Source organism: Oncorhynchus clarkii, chromosome 23, assembly GCF_045791955.1.
Source record: "Oncorhynchus clarkii lewisi isolate Uvic-CL-2024 chromosome 23, UVic_Ocla_1.0, whole genome shotgun sequence".
Classification (NCBI taxonomy): Eukaryota; Metazoa; Chordata; class Actinopteri; order Salmoniformes; family Salmonidae; genus Oncorhynchus; species Oncorhynchus clarkii.
Genome location: NC_092169.1, coordinates 53,348,231 through 53,371,771, shown reverse-complemented (window position 1 = coordinate 53,371,771; position 23,541 = coordinate 53,348,231). Strand labels below are relative to the sequence as shown.

The following is a 23,541-nucleotide window of genomic DNA, read 5'->3' as shown; positions in this document are numbered from 1 at the left end:
TTGCGGCCAATGATGACAAGGGAGAAGGAGACGGGGGAATATTTTCACCGTGGCACCTCCCCACCCACCTACCCACAGGCGTTCATTCTACTCAGGGTTACCAGTCTTTATTTTAGTCAGCTGTAGAAGTCAGCTGCATTGGTCACAGTGCTCATGATGGCATATTCCATTTGGATCCAGTCAATTAGGCCGGGCTAAGCTGCATATCCTGCTGAGAACCTCCATCCTCCATCCTCCACTCTGCTGCATGCGTTTCTGTCCCAAATGGCACCCTATTCCCTATATAGTGCACTATTTTTGACCATGGTTCATTAGTAGTGCCCTATATAGGGGAAAGGGTGCATTTTGGGACACATCATGTATCTCCCTCCCTCCCTATTTGCCTCCATCTCCTGTCATACGTCCTCGCTCACTCTCCTCTCCTCTCCTCTCCTCTCCTCTCCTCTCCTCATCTTCCCTCCTCTCCCCCTCCCTCATCTCTCCTCCCCTCATCTCCTCGTCTCCTCTCCTTCCGCTCTCTCTGTCTCCCTGTGCCAGGCGTAATCCTATTACCATACACACACGAACATGCACACACTATGTGAACGCACGCACGCACGCACGCACGCACACGCACACGCACACGCACACACACACACACACTGAAACAACACTGGGTGTATATATCCACTGTATCTATAATGACCTGTATATCCACACACACACACACTGAAACAACACTGGGTGTATATATCCACTGTATCTATAATGACCTGTATATCCACACACACACACACTGAAACAACACTGGGTGTGTATATCCACTCTGTATCTATAATGACCTGTATATCCACACACACACACACTGAAACAACACTGGGTGTATATATCCACTGTATCTATGATGACCTGTATATCCACACACACACACACTGAAACAACACTGGGTGTATATATCCACTGTATCTATAATGACCTGTATATCCACACACACACACACTGAAACAACACTGGGTGTATATATCCACTCTGTATCTATAATGACCTGTATATCCACACACACACACACTGAAACAACACTGGGTGTATATATCCACTGTATCTATAATGACCTGTATACCCACACACACCATAAGTGGTGGCAGGTAGCCTTGTGGTTAAGAGTGTGACTGTTGGCCAGTAAGGTCGCTGGTTTGAATCCTGAGCTGTCTCAGGGGCACATCGACATTTGTCGATGTGCCCCTGAGCAAGGCACTTAACCCTAGTCGCTCTGGATAAGAGTGTCTTCAAAAACGTGAAAATGTTCTGTGGTTGTCTATCTCTGTCTGACCAATAGGAACTAGATCCCTAGCATACTGTTTACTCCAGGTTATGAGGGTGTCTATCTCTGTCTGACCAATAGGAACTAGATCCCTAGCATACTGTTTACTCCAGGTTATGAGGGTGTCTATCTCTGTCTGACCAATAGGAACTAGATCCCTAGCATACTGTTTACTCCAGGTTATGAGGGTGTCTATCTCTGTCTGACCAATAGGAACTAGATCCCTAGCATACTGTTTACTCCAGGTTATGAGGGTGTCTATCTCTGTCTGACCAATAGGAACTAGATCCCTAGCATACTGTTTACTCCAGGTTATGAGGGTGTCTATCTCTGTCTGACCAATAGGAACTAGATCCCTAGCATACTGTTTACTCCAGGTTATGAGGGTGTCTATCTCTGTCTGACTAATAGGAACTAGATCCCTAGCATACTGTTTACTCCAGGTTATGAGGGTGTCTATCTCTGTCTGACCAATAGGAACTAGATCCCTAGCATACTGTTTACTCCAGGTTATGAGGGTGTCTATCTCTGTCTGACCAATAGGAACTAGATCCCTAGCATACTGTTTACTCCAGGTTATGAGGGTGTCTATCTCCGTCTGACCAATAGGAACTAGATCCTTAGCATACTGTTTACTCCAGGTTATGAGGGTGTCTATCTCCGTCTGACCAATAGGAACTAGATCCCTAGCATACTGTTTACTCCAGGTTATGACGGTGTCTATCTCTGTCTGACCAATAGGAACTAGATCCCTAGCATACTGTTTACTCCAGGTTATGAGGGTGTCTATCTCTGTCTGACCAATAGGAACTAGATCCTTAGCATACTGTTTACTCCAGGTTATGAGGGTGTCTATCTCTGTCTGACCAATAGGAACTAGATCCCTAGCATACTGTTTACTCCAGGTTATGAGGGTGTCTATCTCTGTCTGACCAATAGGAACTAGATCCCTAGCATACTGTTTACTCCAGGTTATGAGGGTGTCTATCTCTGTCTGACCAATAGGAACTAGATCCCTAGCATACTGTTTACTCCAGGTTATGAGGGTGTCTATCTCTGTCTGACCAATAGGAACTAGATCCCTAGCATACTGTTTACTCCAGGTTATGAGGGTGTCTATCTCCGTCTGACCAATAGGAACTAGATCCCTAGCATACTGTTTACTCCAGGTTATGAGGGTGTCTATCTCCGTCTGACCAATAGGAACTAGATCCCTAGCATACTGTTTACTCCAGGTTATGAGGGTGTCTATCTCCGTCTGACCAATAGGAACTAGATCCCTAGCATACTGTTTACTCCAGGTTATGAGGGTGTCTATCTCTGTCTGACCAATAGGAACTAGATCCCTAGCATACTGTTTACTCCAGGTTATGAGGGTGTCTATCTCTGTCTGACCAATAGGAACTAGATCCTTAGCATACTGTTTACTCCAGGTTATGAGGGTGTCTATCTCTGTCTGACCAATAGGAACTAGATCCCTAGCATACTGTTTACTCCAGGTTATGAGGGTGTCTATCTCTGTCTGACCAATAGGAACTAGATCCCTAGCATACTGTTTACTCCAGGTTATGAGGGTGTCTATCTCCGTCTGACCAATAGGAACTAGATCCCTAGCATACTGTTTACTCCAGGTTATGAGGGTGTCTATCTCCGTCTGACCAATAGGAACTAGATCCCTAGCATACTGTTTACTCCAGGTTATGAGGGTGTCTATCTCTGTCTGACCAATAGGAACTAGGTCCCTAGCATACTGTTTACTCCAGGTTATGAGGGTGTTTATCTCTGTCTGACCAATAGGAACTAGATCCCTAGCATACTGTTTACTCCAGGTTATGAGGGTGTCTATCTCTGTCTGACCAATAGGAACTAGATCCCTAGCATACTGTTTACTCCAGGTTATGAGGGTGTCTATCTCTGTCTGACCAATAGGAACTAGATCCCTAGCATACTGTTTACTCCAGGTTATGAGGGTGTCTATCTCTGTCTGACCAATAGGAACTAGATCCCTAGCATACTGTTTACTCCAGGTTATGAGGGTGTCTATCTCTGTCTGACCAATAGGAACTAGATCCTTAGCATACTGTTTACTCCAGGTTATGAGGGTGTCTATCTCTGTCTGACCAATAGGAACTAGATCCCTAGCATACTGTTTCCTCCAGGTTATGAGGGTGTCTATCTCCGTCTGACCAATAGGAACTAGATCCTTAGCATGCTGTTTACTCCAGGTTATGAGGGTGTCTATCTCTGTCTGACCAATAGGAACTAGGTCCCTAGCATACTGTTTACTCCAGGTTATGAGGGTGTTTATCTCTGTCTGACCAATAGGAACTAGATCCCTAGCATACTGTTTACTCCAGGTTATGAGGGTGTCTATCTCTGTCTGACCAATAGGAACTAGATCCCTAGCATACTGTTTACTCCAGGTTATGAGGGTGTCTATCTCTGTCTGACCAATAGGAACTAGATCCCTAGCATACTGTTTACTCCAGGTTATGAGGGTGTCTATCTCTGTCTGACCAATAGGAACTAGATCCCTAGCATACTGTTTACTCCAGGTTATGAGGGTGTCTATCTCTGTCTGACCAATAGGAACTAGATCCTTAGCATACTGTTTACTCCAGGTTATGAGGGTGTCTATCTCTGTCTGACCAATAGGAACTAGATCCCTAGCATACTGTTTACTCCAGGTTATGAGGGTGTCTATCTCTGTCTGACCAATAGGAACTAGATCCCTAGCATACTGTTTACTCCAGGTTATGAGGGTGTCTATCTCCGTCTGACCAATAGGAACTAGATCCTTAGCATACTGTTTACTCCAGGTTATGAGGGTGTCTATCTCCGTCTGACCAATAGGAACTAGATCCCTAGCATACTGTTTACTCCAGGTTATGACGGTGTCTATCTCTGTCTGACCAATAGGAACTAGATCCCTAGCATACTGTTTACTCCAGGTTATGAGGGTGTCTATCTCTGTCTGACCAATAGGAACTAGATCCTTAGCATACTGTTTACTCCAGGTTATGAGGGTGTCTATCTCTGTCTGACCAATAGGAACTAGATCCCTAGCATACTGTTTACTCCAGGTTATGAGGGTGTCTATCTCTGTCTGACCAATAGGAACTAGATCCCTAGCATACTGTTTACTCCAGGTTATGAGGGTGTCTATCTCTGTCTGACCAATAGGAACTAGATCCCTAGCATACTGTTTACTCCAGGTTATGAGGGTGTCTATCTCTGTCTGACCAATAGGAACTAGATCCCTAGCATACTGTTTACTCCAGGTTATGAGGGTGTCTATCTCCGTCTGACCAATAGGAACTAGATCCCTAGCATACTGTTTACTCCAGGTTATGAGGGTGTCTATCTCCGTCTGACCAATAGGAACTAGATCCCTAGCATACTGTTTACTCCAGGTTATGAGGGTGTCTATCTCCGTCTGACCAATAGGAACTAGATCCCTAGCATACTGTTTACTCCAGGTTATGAGGGTGTCTATCTCTGTCTGACCAATAGGAACTAGATCCCTAGCATACTGTTTACTCCAGGTTATGAGGGTGTCTATCTCTGTCTGACCAATAGGAACTAGATCCTTAGCATACTGTTTACTCCAGGTTATGAGGGTGTCTATCTCTGTCTGACCAATAGGAACTAGATCCCTAGCATACTGTTTACTCCAGGTTATGAGGGTGTCTATCTCTGTCTGACCAATAGGAACTAGATCCCTAGCATACTGTTTACTCCAGGTTATGAGGGTGTCTATCTCCGTCTGACCAATAGGAACTAGATCCCTAGCATACTGTTTACTCCAGGTTATGAGGGTGTCTATCTCCGTCTGACCAATAGGAACTAGATCCCTAGCATACTGTTTACTCCAGGTTATGAGGGTGTCTATCTCTGTCTGACCAATAGGAACTAGGTCCCTAGCATACTGTTTACTCCAGGTTATGAGGGTGTTTATCTCTGTCTGACCAATAGGAACTAGATCCCTAGCATACTGTTTACTCCAGGTTATGAGGGTGTCTATCTCTGTCTGACCAATAGGAACTAGATCCCTAGCATACTGTTTACTCCAGGTTATGAGGGTGTCTATCTCTGTCTGACCAATAGGAACTAGATCCCTAGCATACTGTTTACTCCAGGTTATGAGGGTGTCTATCTCTGTCTGACCAATAGGAACTAGATCCCTAGCATACTGTTTACTCCAGGTTATGAGGGTGTCTATCTCTGTCTGACCAATAGGAACTAGATCCTTAGCATACTGTTTACTCCAGGTTATGAGGGTGTCTATCTCTGTCTGACCAATAGGAACTAGATCCCTAGCATACTGTTTCCTCCAGGTTATGAGGGTGTCTATCTCCGTCTGACCAATAGGAACTAGATCCTTAGCATGCTGTTTACTCCAGGTTATGAGGGTGTCTATCTCTGTCTGACCCAGAGGCAGCAGAGGGGAGAGTAACAGGGACTTACTAGCAACGTAGTCTGGCTGGTTTGGTTAGTTTATTCATGAGACTCTTACATTCAGCCAGATTCATGACACTTGGAGACATGACTTTACCTCTCTTTCCTCACACCGCTGCCGACTGCTTACACTCTTCCAATCAGTCTGTTGCTATGGTAACGGCCCACGTGCCTCCTCCCTCTCCTTCCTTCCCCCTCGTTTTTCCACCCCCCTCAGCCAGTACCTCATCTCATCTTCCCTTCAACCAGCACCCCGACCTCATCTCATGTCCTCCTCAACCAGCACCCCAACCTCATCTCATCTCCTCCTCAATCAGCACCCCAACCTCATCTCATCTCCCCTCAATCAGCACCCCAACCTCATCTCAACTCCTCCTCATCCAGCACCCCAACCTCATCTCATCTCCCCTCAAACAGCACCCCAACCTCATCTCATCTCCTCCTCAACCAGCACCCCAACCTCATCTCATCTCCCCCTCAACGAGCACCCCAACCTCATCTCTCCCTCAACCAGCACCCCAACCTCATCTCTCCCTCAACCAGCACCCCAACCTAATCTCTCCCTCAACCAGCCCCCCGACCTCATCTCATGTCCTCCTCAACCAGCACCCCAACCTCATCTCATCTCCTCCTCAACCAGCACCCCAACCTCATCTCATCTCCACCTCAAACAGCACCCCAACCTCATCTCCCCCTTAACCAGCACCCCAACCTCATCTCATCTCCTCCTCAACCAGCACCACAACCTCATCTCATCTCCCCCTCAACGAGCAGCCCAACCTCATCTCTCCCTCTACCAGCACCCCAACCTCATCTCCTCTCAACCAGCACCCAAATCTCATCTCATATCCCCCTCAACCAGCACCCCGACCTCATCTCATCTCCACCTCAACCAGCACCCCAACCTCATCTCCTCCTCAACCAGCACCCCAACCTCATCTCCTTCTCAACCAGCACCCCAACCTCATCTCATCTCCACCTCAAACAGCACCCCAACCTCATCTCCCCCTTAACCAGCACCCCAACCTCATCTCATCTCCTCCTCAACCAGCACCACAACCTCATCTCATATCCCCCTCAACCAGCACCCCAACCTCATCTCTCCCTCAACCAGCACCCCAACCTCATCTCCTCTCAACCAGCACCCCAATCTCATCTCATATCCCCCTCAACCAGCACCCCGACCTCATCTCATCTCCACCTCAACCAGCACCACAACCTCATCTCCTTCTCAACCTGCACCCCAACCTCATCTCATCTCCACCTCAACCAGCACCCCAACCTCATCTCCTCCTCAACCAGCACCCCAATCTCATCTCCTTCTCAACCAGCACCCCAACCTCATCTCATCTCCACCTCAAACAGCACCCCAACCTCATCTCGCCCTTAACCAGCACCCCAACCTCATCTCATCTCCTCCTCAACCAGCACCACAACCTCATCTCATATCCCCCTCAACCAGCACCCCGACCTCATCTCATCTCTACCTCAACCAGCACCCTAACCTCATCTCCCCTCAACCAGCACCCCAACCTCATATCCCCCTCAACCAGCACCCCAACCTAATCTCCCCCTCAACAGGCCCCCCAACCTCATCTCATGTCCTCCTCAACCAGCACCCCAACCTCATCTCATCTCCTCCTCAACCAGCACCCCAACCTCATTTCATCTCCTCCTTAACCAGCACCCCAACCTCATCTCCTCTCCCCTCAACCAGCACCCCGACCTCATCTCATCTCCCCCTCAATCAGCACCCCAACCTCATTTCATCTCCTCCTTAACCAGCACCCCAACCTCATCTCCTCTCCCCTCAACCAGCACCCCGACCTCATCTCATCTCCCCCTCAATCAGCACCCCGATCTCATCTCATCTCCTCCTCAATCAGCACCCCGACCTCATCTCATCTCCTCCTCAACCAGCAACCCAACCTCATCTCATCTCATCCTCAACCAGCACCCCAACCTCATGTCTCCCCTGCCCCTTGTTCTCTACCTCCTTTGCTTTCCACTTACCTCTCTCTCTCTCTCTCTCTCTCTCTCTCTCTCTCTCTCTCTCTCTCTCTCTCTCTCTCTCTCTCTCTCTCTCTCTCTCTCTCTCTCTCTCTCTCTCATTCACCTTCCCTATGTTTTCCTCTGCCGATATGACAGTGTATTGTGTGCTGGTTAGTTATGTGATTGATGGCTGTGTTGTGTGGGAGTGGGGAAGACAGGAGCAGCCTAACACACACACGCACGCACGCACGCACACGCACGCACACACAGTCCCCGACATGCCACAGATCAAAGAGACCTATCACCAGACAAAGGGAGGGAGGGATGGATGGAAGGGGTGTATGGATGGAGGGAGGGATGGAGGGGGAGGAAGAGGGAGAGGGGAGGGAGAAAGAGAGTGGGGAGGGAGGGACAGTGGAGGGACAGGGGGAGGGAGGAACAGGGGAGGGAGGGAGGGACAGTGGAGGGACAGGGGGTAGGAGGGGGGATGGAGGGAAGGAGGGAGGTCGGGGGGGTGAGGGAGGAACAGGGTAGGGAGGGAGGGAGGATGGGGATGGGAGGGAGGATGGGGGAGGGAGGATGGGGATGGGAGGGAGGATGGGGGGAGGGAGGATAGGACAGGCAACCAGGAAGGAGAAAACTCAATCCTGATGAAGTATGGAGCCAACTATGAGACAGAACATTATCTGGCAAAACTAAAAAAACAATTGCCTCAGAACAAGTCGACCAATGTCCACCTATAATGAAATGGTAAGACTGTGTTTGTACTTACTTCCCCATATGACGAGCGATTGATTGACAGGTGAAAGACTACATGTAGTGCCACTGTCCCTCCATGCCCATGTTCATCCCCATGCCACTCATCGCTCCTATTGGAGAGGGGAACAAGAACAACAAGGTTTTTTTATTTTATTTTTTTATTTCACCTTTATTTAACCAGGTAGGCTAGTTGAGAACACCTTTATTTAACCAGGTAGGCCAGTTGAGAACACCTTTATTTAACCAGGTAGGCTAGTTGAGAACACCTTCATTTAACCAGGTAGGCTAGTTGAGAACACCTTTATTTAACCAGGTAGGCCAGTTGAGAACACCTTTATTTAACCAGGTAGGCTAGTTGAGAACACCTTTATTTAACCAGGTAGGCTAGTTGAGAACACCTTTATTTAACCAGGTAGGCTAGTTGAGAACACCTTTATTTAACCAGGTAGGCTAGTTGAGAACACCTTTATTTAACCAGGTAGTCTAGTTGAGAACACCTTTATTTAACCAGGTAGGCTAGTTGAGAACACCTTTATTTAACCAGGTAGGCTAGTTGAGAACACCTTTATTTAACCAGGTAGGCTAGTTGAGAACACCTTTATTTAACCAGGTAGGCTAGTTGAGAACACCTTTATTTAACCAGGTAGGCCAGTTGAGAACACCTTTATTTAACCAGGTAGGCTAGTTGAGAACACCTTTATTTAACCAGGTAGGCCAGTTGAGAACACCTTTATTTAACCAGGTAGGCTAGTTGAGAACACCTTTATTTAACCAGGTAGGCCAGTTGAGAACACCTTTATTTAACCAGGTAGGCTAGTTGAGAACACCTTTATTTAACCAGGTAGGCTAGTTGAGAACACCTTTATTTAACCAGGTAGGCTAGTTGAGAACACCTTTATTTAACCAGGTAGTCTAGTTGAGAACACCTTTATTTAACCAGGTAGGCTAGTTGAGAACACCTTTATTTAACCAGGTAGGCTAGTTGAGAACACCTTTATTTAACCAGGTAGGCTAGTTGAGAACACCTTTATTTAACCAGGTAGGCTAGTTGAGAACACCTTTATTTAACCAGGTAGGCCAGTTGAGAACACCTTTATTTAACCAGGTAGGCTAGTTGAGAACACCTTTATTTAACCAGGTAGGCCAGTTGAGAACACCTTTATTTAACCAGGTAGGCTAGTTGAGAACACCTTTATTTAACCAGGTAGGCCAGTTGAGAACACCTTTATTTAACCAGGTAGGCTAGTTGAGAACACCTTTATTTAACCAGGTAGGCTAGTTGAGAACACCTTTATTTAACCAGGTAGGCTAGTTGAGAACACCTTTATTTAACCAGGTAGGCTAGTTGAGAACAAGTTCTCATTTGCAACTGCGACCTGGCCAAGATAAAGCATAGCAGTGTGAACAGACAACACAGAGTTACACATGGAGTAAACAATTAACAAGTCAATAACACAGTAGAGTAGTAGGTTGTTGAGATGAGATGAGATGGAAAGCCCAGTACCATTAGGCCATATTAGCATAGCCATGACATCAGTCAAAAACACCTCACAACGTGACATGGTACCAAGAACAAGACAGAACGAGCTGAAACCTGATGCCTACGAGCTGCAGGTCACATCGATGCGCGTGCTGATGTTATCAGCCAACCTGTCTATAGGACAACCCAAATGAAAGGAGACCTTTGGTCTAGCTCCTCTATAGGTGACAGGGCCAAAGAAGTAGAGGAGGAAGGGCTAGAGACCAGCACAGTGTACAGAGGAACAGGGGAGAGAGAGACGGGGAGAGAGAGAGAGATGGCGAGAGAGAGACAGAGAGAGAGAGAGAGAGAGAGAGAGAGGGGGGAGGCTTAATGGCATAATTTGGTGATTAGGCCCAATGGCGTGAGACAGAGAAAGACTGAGAAGGATGGAGAGACAGAGGAGTTGCTATGTGAGGAACTTCACCTGTACTACTGTAAGAGGTGGTGGTGTGTGTGTTTTTAGGACACCCTGGGAATTATCTACACCAAGGACTTGTGGGAAGGCAAGCATTTTTATGGCAGACCAGACCAGACGAAACCATAGAACAGACAAGAGAGAGAGAGATAGAGAGAGAGAGAGAGAGAGAGAGAGAGAAGAGGAGGGAGAGAGAGAGAGAAGAGGAGGGAGAGAGAGAGAGAGAGAGAAGAGGAGGGAGAGAGAGAGAGAAAGAGAGAGAGAGAGAGGAGAGAGAGAGAGAGAGAGAGAGAAGAGGAGGGAGAGAGAGAGAGAGAGAGAGAGAGAAAAGGAGGGAGAGAGAGAGAGAGAAAGAGAGAGAGAGAGAGAGAGAGAGAGGAGGGAGACAGAGACAGAATGAAAAGACAGACAAAGCAAAGAAAGAAAGATGAAAGAGAGAGACAGACAGACAGACAGACACGCCGAGGGAGGGTCTTACCAGGTGGTCTGATTCCCATGTGCTGCTGCCCGTCCATCACGAAGCCCCCCATGGGTTGTCCATCTGGGGTGTAGGGGGCTCCTTGACTTACTGTGGGGGGGGGGCATTGGTCAATTAGTGCTATTAATTAAGACTCAGTGGCTCTAGCTGAAATCATCTTTTGGTCTGTTGGGTGCATAAGGCCTGGGATGGTACTGCCTTGCCTTGCTTTGCCTTTCACCCTTTACCCAGCAGCCTCTCAGAAACGCAGCGCTATCAGGACGACACTAAATAATACAACCAGAGCCCACATCTGTTCTAAGGAAGCTGATTCTACATTTATAAATATCATTACTGCAACTAAAATATAAAGTGAACTAATGTCCATGTCTCAGGTCAGCGGATCTACATATCGGAAGGGATCTTTCCAACAACTCTTCTGAACAAGATCACTGAAAAATAAGAAACTAGAAAAATAAGATATTTAAATAACTATAAAATACTGTAATACTAGTTTAATATAAATATGTGTATACATGTGTTTAAATATAAACAAGATATTTAGCAAAGCTCACCACAATGCTTTATCAGAGATATAGGGCTAGAAAAGGCAGCAGGCAGCACCTGGTAGATGAGCTAAACAGGTAACTGGAGAACGACCCGTTCTCTCTCCCCTTGTCCTGCTCTCCCATAGAAACCCACTTACCTCTGATACAAGCTGTTTGGGGGTCAGTCAAGCAAAAACAAGAGCTCAAGCCCAGTGAATGTCTTTGAACTCTACTGAGCTCCTAATGCCACCCTGACCTCTGACCCCTATTACAGGTAATAAACTTTACAGCAGTCCAACCCAAGCCCATGCACCAGGGACCCAACACTCACTCACAGCAGCCGCAAGAAGGGGAGGTTTGGGGGGGGGTAGGGCGCGGGGGGTTGTGGGGTAACGAGAGGGGGGTAGCTGGAGCTGGGAACCCAAACAAAAGTCACCTCCCAAAACACTGAAACTGAAATTTGTCAATGCCTCTGTGTTTTGGTTTGGTTGGAGTTTGGGGGTTTGGTTTTAAAAAAAATGTTGGTGGGGAAGGGGTGTGTTTATTTGGACAAACTTTGTTGAGGACACAGCTAGGGTTGTTTAAAACAACAACAGACAACAACAACCCATTCTTCGTGAATATTAACCCAATATTTATTATTATTATTAACCAATCATGTTGTTATTATTTAATCGTGTTTTAATAGTTTTACATCATGAAATCGTTCCTGGCATAAATGAGGGACTCAACATGTCAGAGTTACTGTATTAGTGCTGAGCTTCAATTCAACTAAACTCAATTAAAGAACGTTTATTTAGGATGACTGTCTAAAGGCTTGTTTTAGTATGTGGTCAGTCACTCCTTATCGACACCGCGATGGGTTTGGTTGCTTGTTTTAGGGGGGGGTGGGTAGGGGTCCAGTATTTACCGGCCGAGGAAGCTCCAGGAAAGGGAGAGGGACCGGGTGCATGGCTTGTGGAGGCCTTTCGCCTGCGAGACTTGAATACAGTAACTATGGGAGACTTGCCTGCACGGTTCGACTGGTCGATCATGGGCTGAACTATTCTCCTTCTGGCGTTGATGAACCTGTAGGACACAAGGAGAGAGAGAGAGGGGGAGAGGGGAGGGAAGGACAGAGGGAGAAGGAGAGGAGAGGGAAGGAGAAAGGGAGAAGGAGAGGGGAGGGAAGGAGAGAGAGAGAGGGGGAGAGGGGAGGGAAGGAGAGAGGGGTAAGGAGAGGAGAGGGAAGGAGAGAGGGAGGGGGAGAGGGGAGGGAAGGAGAGAGGGAGAAGGAGAGGGGAGGGAAAGAGAGAGGGAGAAGGAGAGGAGAGGGAAGGAGAGAGGGAGGGGAAGAGGGGAAGGAAGGAGAGAGGGAGGGGGAGAAGGAGAGGAGAGGGAAGGAGAGAGAGAGAGGGGGAGAGGGGAGGGAAGGAGAGAGGGAGGGGGAGAGGGGAGGGAAGGAGAGAGGGAGAAGGAGAGGGGAGGGAAAGAGAGAGGGAGAAGGAGAGGAGAGGGAAGGAGAGAGGGAGGGGGAGAGGAGAGGGAAGGAGAGAGGGAGAAGGAGAGGAGAGGGAAGGAGAGAGGGAGAAGGAGAGGAGAGGGAAGGAGAGAGAGAGAGGGGGAGAGGGGAGGGAAAGAGAGAGGGAGAAGGAGAGGGGAGGGAAGGAGAGAGGGAGAAGGAGAGGGGAGGGAAGGAGAGAGAGAGAGAGGGAGAGGGGAGGGGAGGAGAGAGGGAGAAGGAGAGGAGAGGGAAGGAGAGAGAGAGAGGGGGAGAGGGGAGGGAAAGAGAGAGGGAGAAGGAGAGGGGAGGGAAGGAGAGAGGGAGAAGGAGAGGGGAGGGAAGGAGAGAGAGAGAGGGGGAGAGGGGAGAGAAAGAGAGAGGGAGAAGGAGAGGGGAGGGAAGGAGAGAGGGAGAAGGAGAGGGGAGGGAAGGAGAGAGAGAGAGAGGGAGAGGGGAGGGGAGGAGAGAGGGAGAAGGAGAGGAGAGGGAAGGAGAGAGAGAGAGGGGGAGAGGGGAGGGAAAGAGAGAGGGAGAAGGAGAGGGGAGGGAAGGAGAGAGGGAGAAGGAGAGGGGAGGGAAGGAGAGAGAGAGAGGGGGAGAGGGGAGGGAAAGAGAGAGGGAGAAGGAGAGGGTAGGGAAGGAGAGAGGGAGAAGGAGAGAAAGAGAGAAACATGGTTATAATATTTTGAAGAAAGATCCAAAATTCGGCAGGTCTCGATCATCACAAAGAAAAATAGCAAAAATCTACATTTAAAAGTTTGATATACAGCTACAAAAAATACACTGTCAAAACCAGCCTCTCCTCAGATTATATCAACTAGCCATGACAGCCTCTCCTCAGATTATATCAACTAGCCTTGACAGCCTCTCCTCAGATTATATCAACTAGCCATGACAGCCTCTTCTCAGATTATATCAGCCTCTCCTCAGATTATATCAGCCTCTCCTCAGATTATATCAACCTCTACTCAGATTATATCAGCCTCTCATCAGATTATATCAACCTCTCCTCAGATTATATCAGCCTCTCCTCAGATTATATCAGGTAGCCATGACAGCCTCTCCTCAGATTATATTAACTAGCCATGACAGCCTCTCCTCAAATTATATCAACTAGCCATGACAGCCTCTCCTCAGATTATATCAGCCTCTCCTCAGATTATATCAGCTAACCATGACAGCCTCTCCTCAGATTATATCAGGTAGCCATGATAGCCTCTCCTCAGATTATATCAACTAGCCATGACAGCATCTCCTCAGATTATATCAACTAGCCATGACAGCCTCTCCTCAGATTATATCAGCTAGCATTGACAGCTTCTCCTCAGATTATAATAGCTAGCCTTGACAGCCTCTCCTCAAATTATATCAACTAGCCATGACAGCCTCTCCTCAGATTATATCAACTAGCCATGACAGCCTCTCCTCAAATTATATCAACTAGCCATGACAGCCTCTCCTCAGATTATATCAACTAGCCATGACAGCCTCTCCTCAGATTATATCAGCTAGCCATGACAGCCTCTCCTCAGATTATATCAACTAGCCATGACAGCCTATCCTCAGATTATATCAGCTAACCATGACAGCCTCTCCTCAGATTATATCAGCTAATGCATTTAGTTAATGCATTTCTCTCCTGTCTGAAAGAGATGTTCCATCTAATGCTGAGATCAACTCACAAGTTTGGAGTCTAATGCTGAGATCAACTCACGAGTTGGGAGTCTAATGCTGAGATCAACTCACGAGTTGGGAGTCTAATGCTGAGATCAACTCACGAGTTGGGAGTCTAATGCTGAGAACAACACACAAGTTGTGAGTCCTGACTTTTGAACACAGTTGGCAAAGAATCAGAAAAATGCCACCTTGTCATTGGATAGTAACGCTAAAGCTAACCCTGACAGTACATCCTAACACTAACCCTGACAGTACATCCTAACCCTAGCCCTGACAGTACATCCTAACCCTGATAGTACATCCTATCCCTAACCCTGACAGTACATCCTAACCCTGACAGTGCATCCTAATCCTAACCCTGACAGTACATCCTAACCCTAACCCTAACCCTGACAGTACATCCTAACCCTGACAGTACATCATATCCCTAACCCTGACGGTACATCCTAACCCTAACCCTGACAGTACATCCTAACCCTAAACCTGACAGTACATCCTAACCCTAATCCTGACAATACATCCTAACCCTAACCCTGACAGTACATCCTAACCCTGACAGTACATCCTAACCCTAACCCTAACCCTGACAGTACATCCTAACCCTAAACCTGACAGTACATCCTAACCCTAACCCTGGCAATACATCCTAACCCTAACCCTGACAGTACACCCTAACCCTAACCCTGGCAATACATCCTAATCCTAACCCTGACAGTACATCCTAACCCTAACCCTAACCCTGACAGTACATCCTAACCCTAAACCTGACAGTACATCCTAACCCTAACCCTGGCAATACATCCTAACCCTAACCCTGACAGTACACCCTAACCCTAACCCTGGCAATACATCCTAATCCTAACCCTGACAGTACATCCTAACCCTAACCCTGACAGTACACCCTAACCCTAACGCTGGCAATACACCCTAACCCTAACCCTGGCAATACATCCTAACCCTAACCCTGACAGTACATCCTAACCCTAACCCTGACAGTACACCCACTCACCCTGTGGCCCCCATGAAGCACATGGTCACTCTGCTCCCACTCTCACACGCACGCACGCACACACACACACACACACACACACACACACACACACACACACACACACACACACACACACACACACACACACACACACACATCCTAACCCTAGCCCTGACAGTACATCCTAACCCTGATAGTACATCCTATCCCTAACCCTGACAGTACATCCTAACCCTGACAGTGCATCCTAATCCTAACCCTGACAGTACATCCTAACCCTAACCCTAACCCTGACAGTACATCCTAACCCTGACAGTACATCATATCCCTAACCCTAACCCTGACAGTACATCCTAACCCTAAACCTGACAGTACATCCTAACCCTAATCCTGACAATACATCCTAACCCTAACCCTGACAGTACATCCTAACCCTGACAGTACATCCTAACCCTAACCCTAACCCTGACAGTACATCCTAACCCTAAACCTGACAGTACATCCTAACCCTAACCCTGGCAATACATCCTAACCCTAACCCTGACAGTACACCCTAACCCTAACCCTGGCAATACATCCTAATCCTAACCCTGACAGTACATCCTAACCCTAACCCTGACAGTACACCCTAACCCTAACGCTGGCAATACACCCTAACCCTAACCCTGGCAATACATCCTAACCCTAACCCTGACAGTACATCCTAACCCTAACCCTGACAGTACACCCACTCACCCTGTGGCCCCCATGAAGCACATGGTCACTCTGCTCCCACTCTCACACGCACGCACGCACACACACACACACACACACACACACACACACACACACACACACACACACACACACACACACACACACACGCACACACACACGCACACACACACACACCACCCTTACTCAGCTCAGCCTAAACCCTTGTTAACTGCCCCTGTGACCTATGCTGACCTTTAGGAGTGAAGGATCATGGGGGTTGTAACTTGATTTATGCCCCTGTTGTTGGCACCACTGGACACTTCCATTTCATCTCCAGTTTTAAGGAAAAGACCACAAAACTATTTTTAAATACACAATGAAAAAGGAACTAGTGGTGGGGGATAGAGGTGACTACAGAGTGGTAGATGTGACTACAGAGTGGTAGAGGTGACTACAGAGTGGTAGAGGTGACTACAGAGTGGTAGAGGTGACTACATAGTGGTAGAGCTGACTACAGAGTGGTAGAGGTAACTACAGAGTGGTAGAGGTGACTACAGAGTGGTAGAGGTGGGGGATAGAGGTGACTACAGAGTGGTAGAGGTGACTACAGAGTGGTAGAGGTGGGCGATAGAGGTGACTACAGAGTGGTAGAGGTGACTACAGAGTGGTAGAGGTGACTACAGAGTGGTAGAGGTGACTACAGAGTGGTAGAGGTGGGGGATAGAGGTGACTACAGACTGGTAGAGGTGACTACATAGTGGTAGAGGTGACTACAGAGTGGTAGAGGTGACTACAGAGTGGTAGAGGTGGGCGATAGAGGTGACTATAGAGTGGTAGAGGTGACTACAGAGTGGTAGAGGTGACTACAGAGTGGTAGAGGTGACTACAGAGTGGTAGAGGTGACTACAGAGTGGTAGAGGTGGGGGATAGAGGTGACTACAGAGTGGTAGAGGTGACTACAGAGCGGTAGAGGTGACTACAGAGTGGTAGAGGTGACTACAGAGTGGTAGAGGTGACTACAGAGTGGTAGAGGTGACCACAGGGTGGCAGAGGTGACTACAGAGTGGTAGAGGTGGGGGATAGAGGTGACTACAGAGTGGTAGAGGTGACTACAGAGTGGTAGAGGTGACTACAGAGTGGTAGAGGTGGGCGATAGAGGTGACTATAGAGTGGTAGAGGTGACTACAGAGTGGGACAGGTGACTACAGAGTGGTAGAGGTGACTACAGAGTGGTAGAGGTGGGGGATAGAGGTGACTACAGAGTGGTAGAGGTGACTACAGAGCGGTAGAGGTGACTACAGAGTGGTAGAGGTGACTACAGAGTGGTAGAGGTGACTACAGAGTGGTAGAGGTGACCACAGGGTGGCAGAGGTGACTACAGAGTGGTAGAGGTGGGGGATAGAGGTGACTACAGAGTGGTAGAGGTGACTACAGAGTGGTAGAGGTGACTACAGAGTGGTAGAGGTGACTACAGAGTGGTAGAGGTGACCACAGGGTGGCAGAGGTGACTACAGAGTGGTAGAGGTGACCACAGGGTGGCAGAGGTGACTACAGAGTGGTAGAGGTGACCACAGGGTGGTAGAGGTGACTACAGAGTGGTAGAGGTGACCACAGGGTGGCAGAGGTGACTACAGAGTGGTAGAGGTGACTACAGAGTGGTAGAGGTGACTACAGGGTGGTAGAGGTGACTACAGAGTGGTAGAGGTGACTACAGAGTGGTAGAGGTGGGGGATAGAGGTGACTACAGAGTGGTAGAGGTGACTACAGGGTGGTAAAGGTGACTACAGAGTGGTAGAGGTGACAACAGAGTGGTAGAGAAGGGGGATAGAGGTGACTACAGAGTGGTAGAGGTGACTACAGAGTGGTAGAGGTGACTACAGAGTGGTAGAGGTGACAACAGAGTGGTAGAGAAGGGGGATAGAGGTGACTACAGAGTGGTAGAGGTGACTACAGAGTGGTAGAGGTGACTACAGAGTGGTAGAGGTGGGGGGTAGAGGTGACTACAGAGTGGTAGAGGTGACTACAGAGTGGTAGAGGTGACTACAGAGTGGTAGAGGTGGGCGATAGAGGTGACTACAGAGTGGTAGAGATGACTATAGAGTGGTAGAGGTGACTACAGAGTGGTAGAGGTGACTACAGAGTGGTAGAGGTGACTACAGAGTGGTAGAGATGACTACAGAGTGGTAGAGGTGACTACAGAGTTGTAGAGGTGACTACAGAGTGGTAGAGGTGGGGGGTAGAGGTGACTACAGAGTGGTAGAGGTGACTACAGAGTGGTAGAGGTGATTACAGAGTGGTAGAGGTGACTACAGAGTGGTAGAGATGACTACAGAGTGGTAGAGGTGACTACATAGTGGTAGAGGTGACTACAGAGTGGTAGAGGTGGGGGTTGGAGGTGACTACAGAGTGGTAGAGTTGACTACAGAGTGGTAGAGGTGACTACAGAGTGGTAGAGGTGACTACAGAGTGGTAGAGGTGACTACAGAGTGGTAGAGGTGGGCAATATAGGTGACTACAGAGTGGTAGAGATGATTACAGAGTGGTAGAGGTGACTACAGAGTGGTAGAGGTGACTACATAGTGGTATAGGTGACTACAGAGTGGTAGAGGTGGGGGTTGGAGGTGACTACAGAGTGGTAGAGGTGACTACAGAGTGGTAGAGGTGACTACAGAGTGGTAGAGATGACTACAGAGTGGTAGAGGTGGGCGATAGAGGTGACTACAGAGTGGTAGAGGTGACTACAGAGTGGTAGAGGTGACTACAGAGTGGTAGAGGTGACTACATAGTGGTAGAGGTGACTACAGAGTGGTAGAGGTGGGGGATAGAGGTGACTACAGAGTGGTAGAGGTGACTACATAGTGGTAGAGGTGACTACAGAGTGGTAGAGGTGACTACAGAGTGGTAGAGGTGACTACAGAGTGGTAGAGGTGGGCGATAGAGGTGACTATAGAGTGGTAGAGGTGACTACAGAGTGGTAGAGGTGACTACAGAGTGGTAGAGGTGACTACAGAGTGGTAGAGGTGGGGGATAGAGGTGACTACAGAGTGGTAGAGGTGACTACAGAGTGGTAGAGGTGGGCGATAGAGGTGACTATAGAGTGGTAGAGGTGACTACAGAGTGGGACAGGTGACTACAGAGTGGTAGAGGTGACTACAGAGTGGTAGAGGTGGGGGATAGAGGTGACTACAGAGTGGTAGAGGTGACTACAGAGCGGTAGAGGTGACTACAGAGTGGTAGAGGTGACTACAGAGTGGTAGAGGTGACCACAGGGTGGCAGAGGTGACTACAGAGTGGTAGAGGTGACCACAGGGTGGCAGAGGTGACTACAGAGTGGTAGAGGTGACCACAGGGTGGTAGAGGTGACTACAGAGTGGTAGAGGTGACCACAGGGTGGCAGAGGTGACTACAGAGTGGTAGAGGTGACTACAGAGTGGTAGAGGTGACTACAGGGTGGTAGAGGTGACTACAGAGTGGTAGAGGTGACTACAGAGTGGTAGAGGTGGGGGATAGAGGTGACTACAGAGTGGTAGAGGTGACTACAGGGTGGTAAAGGTGACTACAGAGTGGTAGAGGTGACAACAGAGTGGTAGAGAAGGGGGATAGAGGTGACTACAGAGTGGTAGAGGTGACTACAGAGTGGTAGAGGTGACTACAGAGTGGTAGAGGTGACAACAGAGTGGTAGAGAAGGGGGATAGAGGTGACTACAGAGTGGTAGAGGTGACTACAGAGTGGTAGAGGTGACTACAGAGTGGTAGAGGTGACTACAGAGTGGTAGAGGTGGGGGGTAGAGGTGACTACAGAGTGGTAGAGGTGACTACAGAGTGGTAGAGGTGACTACAGAGTGGTAGAGGTGGGCGATAGAGGTGACTACAGAGTGGTAGAGATGACTATAGAGTGGTAGAGGTGACTACAGAGTGGTAGAGGTGACTACAGAGTGGTAGAGGTGACTACAGAGTGGTAGAGATGACTACAGAGTGGTAGAGGTGACTACAGAGTTGTAGAGGTGACTACAGAGTGGTAGAGGTGGGGGGTAGAGGTGACTACAGAGTGGTAGAGGTGACTACAGAGTGGTAGAGGTGATTACAGAGTGGTAGAGGTGACTACAGAGTGGTAGAGATGACTACAGAGTGGTAGAGGTGACTACATAGTGGTAGAGGTGACTACAGAGTGGTAGAGGTGGGGGTTGGAGGTGACTACAGAGTGGTAGAGTTGACTACAGAGTGGTAGAGGTGACTACAGAGTGGTAGAGGTGACTACAGAGTGGTAGAGGTGACTACAGAGTGGTAGAGGTGGGCAATATAGGTGACTACAGAGTGGTAGAGATGATTACAGAGTGGTAGAGGTGACTACAGAGTGGTAGAGGTGACTACATAGTGGTATAGGTGACTACAGAGTGGTAGAGGTGGGGGTTGGAGGTGACTACAGAGTGGTAGAGGTGACTACAGAGTGGTAGAGGTGACTACAGAGTGGTAGAGATGACTACAGAGTGGTAGAGGTGGGCGATAGAGGTGACTACAGAGTGGTAGAGGTGACTACAGAGTGGTAGAGGTGACTACAGAGTGGTAGAGGTGACTACATAGTGGTAGAGGTGACTACAGAGTGGTAGAGGTGGGGGATAGAGGTGACTACAGAGTGGTAGAGGTGACTACATAGTGGTAGAGGTGACTACAGAGTGGTAGAGGTGACTACAGAGTGGTAGAGGTGACTACAGAGTGGTAGAGGTGGGCGATAGAGGTGACTATAGAGTGGTAGAGGTGACTACAGAGTGGTAGAGGTGACTACAGAGTGGTAGAGGTGACTACAGAGTGGTAGAGGTGGGGGATAGAGGTGACTACAGAGTGGTAGAGGTGACTACAGAGTGGTAGAGGTGGGCGATAGAGGTGACTATAGAGTGGTAGAGGTGACTACAGAGTGGGACAGGTGACTACAGAGTGGTAGAGGTGACTACAGAGTGGTAGAGGTGGGGGATAGAGGTGACTACAGAGTGGTAGAGGTGACTACAGAGCGGTAGAGGTGACTACAGAGTGGTAGAGGTGACTACAGAGTGGTAGAGGTGACCACAGGGTGGCAGAGGTGACTACAGAGTGGTAGAGGTGACCACAGGGTGGCAGAGGTGACTACAGAGTGGTAGAGGTGACCACAGGGTGGTAGAGGTGACTACAGAGTGGTAGAGGTGACCACAGGGTGGCAGAGGTGACTACAGAGTGGTAGAGGTGACTACAGAGTGGTAGAGGTGACTACAGGGTGGTAGAGGTGACTACAGAGTGGTAGAGGTGACTACAGAGTGGTAGAGGTGGGGGATAGAGATGACTACAGAGTGGTAGAGGTGACTACAGGGTGGTAAAGGTGACTACAGAGTGGTAGAGGTGACAACAGAGTGGTAGAGAAGGGGGATAGAGGTGACTACAGAGTGGTAGAGGTGACTACAGAGTGGTAGAGGTGACTACAGAGTGGTAGAGGTGACAACAGAGTGGTAGAGAAGGGGGATAGAGGTGACTACAGAGTGGTAGAGGTGACTACAGAGTGGTAGAGGTGACTACAGAGTGGTAGAGGTGACTACAGAGTGGTAGAGGTGGGGGGTAGAGGTGACTACAGAGTGGTAGAGGTGACTACAGAGTGGTAGAGGTGACTACAGAGTGGTAGAGGTGGGCGATAGAGGTGACTACAGAGTGGTAGAGATGACTATAGAGTGGTAGAGGTGACTACAGAGTGGTAGAGGTGACTACAGAGTGGTAGAGGTGACTACAGAGTGGTAGAGATGACTACAGAGTGGTAGAGGTGACTACAGAGTTGTAGAGGTGACTACAGAGTGGTAGAGGTGGGGGGTAGAGGTGACTACAGAGTGGTAGAGGTGACTACAGAGTGGTAGAGGTGATTACAGAGTGGTAGAGGTGACTACAGAGTGGTAGAGATGACTACAGAGTGGTAGAGGTGACTACATAGTGGTAGAGGTGACTACAGAGTGGTAGAGGTGGGGGTTGGAGGTGACTACAGAGTGGTAGAGTTGACTACAGAGTGGTAGAGGTGACTACAGAGTGGTAGAGGTGACTACAGAGTGGTAGAGGTGACTACAGAGTGGTAGAGGTGGGCAATATAGGTGACTACAGAGTGGTAGAGATGATTACAGAGTGGTAGAGGTGACTACAGAGTGGTAGAGGTGACTACATAGTGGTATAGGTGACTACAGAGTGGTAGAGGTGGGGGTTGGAGGTGACTACAGAGTGGTAGAGGTGACTACAGAGTGGTAGAGTTGACTACAGAGTGGTAGAGATGACTACAGAGTGGTAGAGGTGGGCGATAGAGGTGACTACAGAGTGGTAGAGGTGACTACAGAGTGGTAGAGGTGACTACAGAGTGGTAGAGGTGACTACATAGTGGTAGAGGTGACTACAGAGTGGTAGAGGTGGGGGATAGAGGTGACTACAGAGTGGTAGAGGTGACTACATAGTGGTAGAGGTGACTACAGAGTGGTAGAGGTGACTACAGAGTGGTAGAGGTGACTACAGAGTGGTAGAGGTGGGCGATAGAGGTGACTATAGAGTGGTAGAGGTGACTACAGAGTGGTAGAGGTGACTACAGAGTGGTAGAGGTGACTACAGAGTGGTAGAGGTGGGGGATAGAGGTGACTACAGAGTGGTAGAGGTGACTACAGAGTGGTAGAGGTGGGCGATAGAGGTGACTATAGAGTGGTAGAGGTGACTACAGAGTGGGACAGGTGACTACAGAGTGGTAGAGGTGACTACAGAGTGGTAGAGGTGGGGGATAGAGGTGACTACAGAGTGGTAGAGGTGACTACAGAGCGGTAGAGGTGACTACAGAGTGGTAGAGGTGACTACAGAGTGGTAGAGGTGACTACAGAGTGGTAGAGGTGACCACAGGGTGGCAGAGGTGACTACAGAGTGGTAGAGGTGGGGGATAGAGGTGACTACAGAGTGGTAGAGGTGACTACAGAGTGGTAGAGGTGACTACAGAGTGGTAGAGGTGACTACAGAGTGGTAGAGGTGACCACAGGGTGGCAGAGGTGACTACAGAGTGGTAGAGGTGACCACAGGGTGGCAGAGGTGACTACAGAGTGGTAGAGGTGACCACAGGGTGGTAGAGGTGACTACAGAGTGGTAGAGGTGACCACAGGGTGGCAGAGGTGACTACAGAGTGGTAGAGGTGACTACAGAGTGGTAGAGGTGACTACAGGGTGGTAGAGGTGACTACAGAGTGGTAGAGGTGACTACAGAGTGGTAGAGG

General features: G+C 48.7%; 1 protein-coding gene across 8 annotated transcripts in view; it reads right to left on the bottom strand.

Annotated features, from left to right (window-relative positions):
• LOC139381096 (homeobox protein Meis1-like) overlaps nucleotides 1-23,541 on the bottom strand; it is a 200,354-nt gene that overhangs the window by 19,380 nt on the left and 157,433 nt on the right. For 6 of the 8 annotated variants that reach the window (XM_071124370.1, XM_071124369.1, XM_071124368.1 and 3 more), the window contains exons 10-12: nucleotides 12,461-12,519; nucleotides 10,925-11,014; nucleotides 8,523-8,619 (exon numbers count right to left, since the gene is read on the bottom strand). In XM_071124370.1, the coding sequence (XP_070980471.1) occupies nucleotides 8,561-8,619; nucleotides 10,925-11,014; nucleotides 12,461-12,519 (208 nt within the window). In that variant the 3' untranslated portion in view covers nucleotides 8,523-8,560. Of the gene's footprint in view, nucleotides 1-8,522; nucleotides 8,620-10,924; nucleotides 11,015-12,269; nucleotides 12,520-23,541 lie in introns of those variants that run through there. The other 2 variants (XM_071124374.1, XM_071124367.1) reach the window with 1 other exon arrangement.